The sequence below is a fragment of the Bison bison genome, unplaced genomic scaffold (assembly GCF_000754665.1).
Source record: "Bison bison bison isolate TAMUID 2011002044 unplaced genomic scaffold, Bison_UMD1.0 scf7180017864309, whole genome shotgun sequence".
Taxonomy (NCBI): Eukaryota; Metazoa; Chordata; class Mammalia; order Artiodactyla; family Bovidae; genus Bison; species Bison bison.
This window is the reverse complement of record NW_011494881.1, coordinates 2,531,909-2,541,776: the sequence shown is the minus strand read 5'-3', so window position 1 is coordinate 2,541,776 and position 9,868 is coordinate 2,531,909. Positions and strand designations below refer to the sequence as shown.

The 9,868-nt window shown below is 38.7% G+C and overlaps 1 protein-coding gene across 3 annotated transcripts in view; it reads left to right on the top strand.

Annotated features, from left to right (window-relative positions):
• Window positions 1-1,573: 1,573 nt before the first annotated feature.
• Window positions 1,574-9,868, top strand: part of HERC4 (HECT and RLD domain containing E3 ubiquitin protein ligase 4) — a 127,980-nt gene continuing 119,685 nt past the window's right edge. For 2 of the 3 annotated variants that reach the window (XM_010852154.1, XM_010852153.1), the window contains exons 1-2: window positions 1,574-1,908; window positions 3,700-4,004. In XM_010852154.1, coding sequence (XP_010850456.1) covers window positions 3,779-4,004 — 226 coding nt within the window. In that variant the 5' untranslated portion in view covers window positions 1,574-1,908; window positions 3,700-3,778. Of the gene's footprint in view, window positions 1,909-3,699; window positions 4,005-8,834; window positions 8,956-9,868 lie in introns of those variants that run through there. The other variant, XM_010852155.1, reaches the window with a different exon arrangement.

The following is a 9,868-nucleotide window of genomic DNA, read 5'->3' as shown; positions in this document are numbered from 1 at the left end:
AATTGGGTTGCCCAGAGACAATTGAAGTCCTCACTTCCAGTACCTGAGGATGTGACCTTATTTGGAAATAGGGTAATTGCAGATGCAATGCAGTTAAAAAAGAGGTCACAATCGATCAAGGTGGGAGTTAATCCAATGACTGATTTCCTTATAAGAGGGAAGGACACAGAGGCACAGAGAAGAAAATCATGTGGAGATGGAGGCAGAAATTAGTGTTACCTCTAGAAGCCAAAAAATGCCAAGAACTGTCAGCAACCATCACAATCTAGGAGGTAAGTATGGAGAAAATTCTCTGAGGTCCCAGGAGACAGCCAGCCCTGCTGCCACTTTGATTTCAGACTTCTGGCTTCCACAGCTGTGAGACAATACATTTGTTGTTTTAAGCAAGCAGAAATCCAGTTTGCGGTATTGTGTTATGGCAGCCCTAAGGAATTAATAATACACATGCTATGCTAAGTCGTTTCAGTCATGTCTGACTCTGTGCGACCCCATAGACGGCAGCCCACCAGGCTCCCCTGTCCCTGGGATTCTCCAGGCAAGAACACTGGAGTGGGCTGCCATTTCTTTCTCCAATGCATGAAAGTGAAAAGTGAAAGTTAAGTCGCTCTGTCGTGCCCGACTCTTAGGGACCCCATGAACTGCAGCCTACCAGGCAGGCTCCTCCGTCCATGGGACCCTTCAGGCAAGAGCACTGGAGAGGGGTGCCATTGCCTTTTCCATACACATACTAATAATACACATACACAGATACTGTCCAATCTGTGATATATTTTTCAATACGATAAAGAAATAATGGCTTACTGTGGAATTTTTTCTAGGTTCTCAACATTCTTAAGTCAAGGTACTAGAAAAGTGTGACATAAAGTTTCAAGAGTGCCTTGTTTTAAGTTTCCCCCCTTGACTGGTCTAGGAAATGCAGTTTGTTTATGTGAAGCTGGAACTCCAGCCACACACATTGCTTAATTTTCTCTGAATGAAAGAGGCCCTACATAATGTTTATCTTCAAGAAGGAGTGCAGAAAGTGATGGCAGCCAACATTTTATCAGGAGCATGAACGTGTGTTGATATTTAATGCCAACAGGCTCCATCATTGCTGTGAATACATCTGGTATGCTCAGATTAGCTCCATGTGAGGCTAAGGGATAAAATAAAAGACTTCACCAGCCTTTATTTACATGTTTGCGATGTTTTTTCTGCGACTTCAAATTCTCCTTGGATAAAGGTGGAATAAAATAATAGACTGGAACCAATAGGGAAAAAGACAAGCTAGCCAAAAAACGAAGAAATTTCTTCACTAAAAGGTCCTTGTGCACGCTGAAACGCTGTTACAAGACACATCAAACGCCTCCGCTCGTCTTGCAAACCCCAACTTGTGCATTTGGCATTTTCCTCTAAAGGAAACGCAAAACAGCACACTACGCAGGCGCCCGGGTCGGTGTGCCCTGGGAGGATTCCGGCGCAGGCGCGCGGGCCGGGAAGTGGGCGGGCTCGCGCGCGTGCTCTGCGATTCACTTCCGGCCAGCCCCTCCCCCTCCCCCGCGTTACCACCTCCCCCTCTCCCTTCTCCTCCCCAGTCTCTCCCCCTGTTCTCCCCACCCCTAGTTCTCTCCGCTTCTCTCTCCTCCCGTCCTTCCCCTCCCGCTCCATCCGGGTAGCTGACGGCTGGCTCTGGACTGGACAGCAGTGGCGGCTGCTTTTCTCTGAGGAGCCTGGTAAAGTTTCACAGGAGCCGAAGAGAGGAGCAGAGGAGCACCTTCACCGACGTCGGAGGAGCGCTGGTGTTCGCCGCCACTGGCTGAAGTAGGAGGGTCCAGGAGCCGGAGACCAGCCTCAGCTGCCGCGCTGCCTCGCTCTCGGGGGAGGCGCCGCCCCCAGCCGCCCTGGGCTTCCCCTGCCTTGAGGGGTCCGGTGAGTCGTTGCCCGGGCGGGTTCGGGGGCGTGTGACGGCGTTAGGGAGGGGGCAGGCCGGGCTGGGCGGATACAGGCCAGCCTGGCGCTGGGTGCTTTCTCAGCGTTTCCTCGGGGTGGGGGGGTGGGGACGCGGGCAGTGCCGGGCCCCTTGGCCCGGGGGCTGGAATGTCGCACCTCCCTGGGGAAGGGCTTCCTTGGGACTAGGGCCGCCGAGGTGCGGAACCTCGTCCGCTGGCCTCTGCGGCTGCTGCGAGCGGGCGGCTGCCGTAGTTGACTGGTCTGCCCGTGAGGTTGGGTGTGTGCAGATGATTTCTCTCCCGCGGTTCCTCTGAGCTGTTCTGAGTGCATGTTCAGGGAATGATGGGAATAAAGTGCTTCTCTTTCCCCTACCTGTTGCTGGCGAGAGGACGTCTTTCTCATAACCCCTCTGACTTTTTAAAGAAAAGGATGGATAAACCTCGTGCATTGAAATTAAGGGTGTTTTCCTGTCCTCGAAAAAACAGAGCAAAAGCCGATCAGACAATGCATAACTCACGGGAACTATCGGGTTCAGATGCCCCAAAAGAATGAAATGAAACTTTTCCTAATGGGTGGGTCATGGATGGAATGAGACAGCTTCAGCACTAGTGCTAGCCTGAACGTAGGAAAGTTGGGTTTGGAAACTTCTTAGGTTCTGTATAAGGAATGTGGGTGACTACAACGGGAATAAGACGGGCTTCCTGTAATTGTGTTATTTAGTACGCGATGTGTCTAAAAATCTGTGTAGGTTTAGATGAAGTGAGCTCTTTGTTACCGTGTCTATGTAAGCGAAGAAATATTCAGTGTACTGGAAAGTTCTACAGATTTCGCCATCAGACTATCAGTGTCCCAATCCCCATTTCTGTTCTTGAAAAATCGACAGTGCCAATGTTATTTGCAGTTCTCCCCCCTCCATCTTCAAATAATTGTCTCCGGGGTATAGATAGACATAGATTGCCTTGGGGAAGTATTTTTCAGTCATGGTTACCACTCGTAATAGAAAATGTTGAATTTTGGGGGAGAGTCTTGATCTTTAAACTGCATACTTTTGTATTATAATTAGGTACACTGGTTTAGTTTTTAAATTTAATTGTGAGGTCAGAGTGTTAATATTTTGATTTGTAAGGTATGATCTTTGGAGGCGGTTTTCTTAAGATTAGAGTTTAACTAGAGAACTATAATTTTCCCTGGGACCTCTTACTATGAATAGTTGGAAGAGTCTTTAAATTGTGGGAAACTCAAAGTTTCCATTATTTTTTTTTTTTCTAGTACAGATAAGAACTTTAGTTTTCTGTTAATGTGGAGGTAGGTATTATTAGAAGGTCTAATTATTCACGTATTCTGTGACTTGAGGGAGATTGCAAGCGTTTATGTTTCTGTAGTCTTACGTTTTTCACTGAATATATATCTGATTTTTGGGGGCAGTGGACAGATGTTTTATATCTTACTCCCACTGAAATTATCCAAAGAAAAAAAAGATTAACTTCGTCAAGATACTTAATATTTCAGTTAGTCTGTCAGAAGATAACAAGTCAAAGCTAATTAATAATAAAGTTTTGTAGTTATGGGAAGTGATGTATTTTTCCTGAACGTTTCTATGTAATAATTTTAAGAATATACCACTGATTGGTTTTGGAAACTGAATGATACTTACGTAGCATATTACAGCTTTCATGTTTAATACAAATTGATTATTGTAGCCTAGCGCTTGAAAGAACAATTATACATTGTTTTCTTTGAAGTCATACTAACTCTTTTCTGTCTTCTCAGACATAGGGACACCTCCAACTTGCCAGTGTTTCAGAAGGGAGTTTTTTATTGAAGCTGGAAGACCAGAAGAATCACGAACATGTTGTGCTGGGGAAATGCTTCTTTTGGACAGCTAGGTTTGGGTGGAATTGATGAAGAAATTGTACTAGAGCCCAGAAAAAGTGACTTTTTTATAAATAAAAAGGTTCGAGATGTAGGATGTGGACTCAGACATACTGTATTTGTTCTGGATGATGGAACAGTGTACACGTGTGGATGTAATGATCTAGGGCAGCTAGGTCATGAAAAATCCAGAAAGAAACCAGGTAAGTTGAAAAATTTTTTGTTTGCTCTTCTAATAGTTATATTGTTTGAAATGTCAAACAATTTTGCTAAACTCATATGTTTTTTAAGCTTTAAAAGCAAACTAGGCCTTAAATATATCCTTTACAGTTTGCATGCTTCTAAGAACTTATTTTGTTTTTTTTTTTTAACTGCTGCTCTTATAATGTATGAGGCTGTGGTTTCAGAAATTAATTTTGGTGATGTAAAACAATAGAGAAAACTACCTTGCAGTATATAGATCTTCTTTGATACTGAGTATATTGATAAAGTATATACAGTATATAGGTCCTTTTTTATAAGTACTGTTCAGCCACACTGAGCAGATTTTAAATGTATATTTTACTGTGTGCTTTCTGTATATCAGAAAGGGGGGAAATTTAAGATGAAACCTTTTTACTTGACTAAAACATAATCCTAATTATTCTGTTGTTCTCTCTGTTGTATTTTAAATATACGATTTTATTTAGTTTGACATGTTTTTTATTTCCCTAGTTTCCTACTTTCAAGTAGTAACACTAGCTACTGAAAGTTTTGTGTCTATGAGATGTCCTGATAATGTAGTAGCCATACAAACCAAATTTAAAATAATTTGTAGGATACTGAGAATTTTGAGGAATTTGGTCACATTTCATGTTCTGTTTTCCTTGTTATACGTATTTTAAAGTAAAATATTACCACACTTAGAAATATGTGAATTTTTTTTTCAATTGTGTTAACTAAAAGTTAATTCTTACGATGGTAAATTCAGATAAGATTACAGCTGTACTGATTCACAATTTATTTTAACTTTAACAATAATGGCATCTAAGTGTTTTCTATGGCAGTTATTTTTCTTTACCACATCAATATTTAAGTGGTTTTTTTCTTGTTAGTCTTTTAAGAGGTTAATGAAGGTATAAGATATTAAAGGTGTTAAAGCATGTTACTCATTTTTCATAATCATTTCACCACCATGCCCAACCTCATTCTTCTAACTTGTAAATTACTGTGTAGTTTTCATCTTTTTTTGGTTGATAGTTTTAATCTCTTTTCTTCTGCTTTAATTTGTAATTTAATTTTTTTTTGTGGATGAATGGTAGTGATGCTTAATACAAGAGGTTTAATTATTGCAAAACAAGGTAAATGGTAGTTTTCTCCTACTCTGCCTCATGAAGAATATTCTATGGAATCATCAGATTTTCATAATCTTAGACATTGAGATTGTCATGTTGTTAAACATGAGTGGTAATTTGTTGATACCTATTTGTAATCACTGCTTCAGAGGCAGATGGGTCCTTTACCTTTTTTACTTAGCTTGGAATACTGTCTCAGGTTGAGATTTTCATGGTAATGGGGCTGTTACTATTCTTATACTTAACATGCCCCACAAATGTAACTGAACATATCTCTGTTTTGCTTTAGTAATTCCTGAGAGGCTACAGGGCAAGTAGAAAGTACAAAGCTAGCACATAGAAATTGCCAATATGGTTACTAAAATTTACTAAGATTTAAATTCTTTAAATGTTATTGAACATCTATTCTATGTCCAAGACAAGGGTGGTAGACACCGTGTGCTAATAGTATAATGACTTAGTACCTGGAACAGCTTTTAACCCTATAGGTGAGGTTCGCCAGAAGAGGCTTCTTTGTGGCCATGTTGACATTGTGATGATTGCATTGTGACCTTTATATCACTGTTGCTTCATCCTGGAGCCATTATTTGGGAATATAAAGTTGGGAGGGTGGGTTTACCTGTTTTGATACCTCTTTAGGATTGCCTTATTGTTCAGAGTACGTCACAGTCTATGGGATAGAAAAATGAAAGGCATACATAAACTTTATCTTTGAAAAATTTAGAGCCTTGGTTGGGCATTAAGGCATACGTAAATGAAATAACTAGAGAGAATTGAAATTCTTCATGATGTGGCATGTATTTTGAGACTAGGAAGTTTAAATGATGAGAAATGTCATTGGATGGAATTGAAGATTTCTGGGAAAAATGAAGTCTTAAGTTTAATTTGATGATTGATCACATAAATTGCCAGAAAGTAAATCTGGAGCTGAAATAGCTAGCTTTATAGGAGAGAGTCTTTATCCTGAGAAAAACTTTTATTACTAGAAGGTCAAATTAAATGATGTATTGAAGTGTACTGAGTTACATAGGTAGGAAAAGTAAAATGTCAAATGGAGGTAGTTGCTCCAATAGGGACTTAATCTTAAATCAGTTTTGATTTAAGGGGATTGGGTAGAAAATGTAATAATGCTTTTAACTAAAATTATTTCCTGTTGGAATAATTCCTTAATGATTTAAATGTGCTTCTTCCCTAACAATTTTTAAAACATTTGTGAGTTTGAGAAATGAATTAGAAGATTTGGAGGTTTTCTTATTTAATTTGTTTTAAAGTCTCCTGGGAAGAGAATGAGTCTGGTTGAATTTTAGGACCATATAATAAACATCATTCACTTCATCAGAGCCTTAAACTTGAGTCATGAAGAAAGCAAACAGAGCTAAGAATTGTTTTCTTACAGAAATTCACTTTATAAACATACTAAATATTAAGGAGTAAAAGTGGAAGAGGTGGCCTTATTCATAGATAAGCTATTCTTGAGAGGCATGATAACCTCCTGGAGGACTCTATACCCTTATAGTGTAGTAAATAGATTTGTCCTGTGGCCTGTTGGGAGAAGTTTCCATTCTGGACATTCTAGTAACCACTTGGGGAGAGTTCACTGATTTCCTTTATTATACTAAGAATGCAGATTAAGTACATGTTCATCTTCGTTCTCTTGTATATGCATATTCCTTGCTATCACTACTACTACTTTCTGAACTATTTGCAGAGAAGTGTGTATCTATTTCACTTTCTTGTATATATTTTTCCCTAATAGGAATTTTTTTAAACCTTCTAAAATTTAGAACCTCTCAATTTCCTCCTTTATTCATAGCTAACAGGTAGATAGTATAGTTAATCTTCAAAGTGATAGGTCAGTCCACCTAAGTAAAATTGTTTTATTTTTGTACTTCTAAATTTGCTTCTGAAATTTTAAGATAACATTTAGAAGGTGTACTTTTCTTATTAAGATTATTTACTCACTATCTAGCCATAGATAAGATTTCGTGTTCATGGTCCTAAATAAATGTTTTACACATCTATTTTTGTTTTCTGTTAGACATAGTGCTAAACTTTTATATCCATAATTTGCAAATAATGTGATCAGATCAGATCACTCAGTCGTGTCCGACTCTTTGCGACCCCATGAATCGCAGCACGCCAGGCCTCCCTGTCCATCACCAACTCCCGGAGTTCACCCAGACTCATGTCCATCGAGTCAGTGATGCCATCCAGCCATCTCATCCTCTGGCGTCCCCTTCTCCTCCTGCCCCCAATATCCCTCCCAGCATCAGAGTCTTTTCCAATGAGTCAACTCTTCGCATGAGGTGGCCAAAGTACTGGAGTTTCAGCTTCAGCATCATTCCTTCCAAAGAAATCCCAGGGCTGATCTCCTTCAGAATGGACTGGTTGGATCTCCTTGCAGTCCAAGGGACTCTCAAGAGTCTTCTCCAAACACCACAGTTCAAAAGCATCAATTCTTCGGTGCTCAGCCTTCTTCACAGTCCAACTCTCACATCCATACATGACCACAGGAAAAACCATGTTAAAATGACTGTTCTAATAACTTTTTATGGTGTACAAAGTTCTTTCAAATGGATTATGTATCTCTTTTAACCCTCACAGCAGTCTTGCATATCAGCTGACAGGTGTTATGGTCCTCCTTTTTCAGATGAGGAAACTGAAGTTAAGAGTTTAATCACTAGCAAATATTAGACCACTCTAAATTCTGTAGTTTTTATCTTTATCCCACAAAGTTTTGCCCCTGCCATGTTAGAATGTAGAGAAATATTTATTCATCTAGGAGGAAGCTAGTTTCCATCATTATTTAAATGTAATTCTGAGGGCTTTAAAAAAATCTCTCAAAAGTTACTATTTTATAACTAAAGGTTATACAGTGAAGACATCATGTTTTATTATCCCTCACTGGTCCCTTCCCTGTGCATAAATTCCAAGTGAAGTCATTTTAGGAACCCTGTAAGAAGGGTGAGAATTCTGTTTCAGATATAATACTCCTATCAACACAAACTAAAAATTCAAATATGTATATTTTATTCTTGAACCAAAGACTGACTTCATTGCAAAGCCAGCAGTAGATAAAATTTTGAACAGTATGAGAAAATTTATTATAGCTTGTGCTCAACTCTTCTACAGAAGATAAAAAGATTATGAGCATTGATTCTGTTTTTTTGTGTCCCTAAATGGTAATGTCTGTTGATCTTGCAATGAAAACACTTTGGTCATATAGCAGTAATTTGCTTGCCTCTCTTGCTTCTTCATTTCCTGACTTGTTTTCTCTGTTCATAAAACATAAATTTATAAATGACTTCCTTAAAAATAGTTGAAATTTGAAAAACAGTATAGGAAAATAAATGTATAAATATGGGAAATACAATTATTCACATTAGAGTAGATTAAAAATTGCAAATTATCCCATATATTGCTTAATGAATCAAAGCATATAATACCAAAGAAGCTGTTTTATAACTCCCAATTTTCACAGTACCTTCTAAGGAAGAGAAAGATGTGGATGATATGAAGACTTGAAAAAATGATTATTTGGGTCAGGAATGGAGGCTTGCTTTGGACACTTTACTATGAGAAAGGTTAGTGTCCAAGAGTCACAGTGTCGAGGGTAGGGAAAAAAATCATAATGCAAACAGTTGACTACTGTTAGAGAGATGTATAATAATACTTTACTTTGTGTAGGACCCTACATCTGAGGAATTTCAAGAGCATTACACAATAACTCATGGTTCCTTTCAAAATGCTTGTGACACAGTTTGCAAGAATTATCCTCATCTTAGGGGATAAATTTACGGAGAAATGGCAGCACAAGTTGGTAAGTAACTTGTCAAAACAGCAGGTGACTGGTGAAAAGCTATAAATTGAATCTGAAAATTTAAGTCTCCCAGTCTCCTACCTTATTCACTTAATTGTGCTTATGTTTAAAATTATTTACAATAGTATATTCTATTTGAGGAAGATCAAATTCTAATGCACAGATTTTTTTTTCTGCCATTCTGCTGATGGCTTATTGAAATGAATCATTATTTTACCGAGATGCTTGTCTTGTGATACCACTTTGGTACTTCATTATAACCGTGTGTGTTATGAAGAATATTTAAACCAAGGAACAAAAACTTAACTATGGTGACACCCAGTTCTTTCTCTTCGTTCTGTTATATATCATATTCTTTATCCCTTTGTGCTAATGCTATGCTGTGCTACTATCCAAGGTCCATAGTAACTGCCTGGCACAACATATTTGGTGGTTAACATTGGAACTTTGGGTTAATTATATTGTATCAAGTCTGCCGTGGTATCTCTCTGTAGGATGCATTGGTTTGGAGAATGCTTTATAAACCCATTAACCAGTAGAAAAGCAATAATAGTAGTAGATGCCTAATCTGAGCAGTCTAACAAATAGAAGCTTTTTAAAATGATTTGGAACCAATGATTTTGTCTTTGTGTTTGATATGTTAGTGTTTTTATCTGATTGGAAATGGAGCCACATATTTTCCTTGAAAGAACAGGAGGATGGAATATTTCAGTTACACAGTTTGAGCAGTTACTAAGGATTCTTGTTACAGATGGCAGCCTAGGTGGTCTAGTTTCCATTGTCTTTGAATAAGTACAGTCTGTGTCTCAGTATCCATGGAGGATTGGTTCCAGCACCCTCGCTGATACCAAAATCCATGGATGCTCAAGTCCCTTATATAAAATGGCATAGTGTTTGCATATAACCTTTGCAT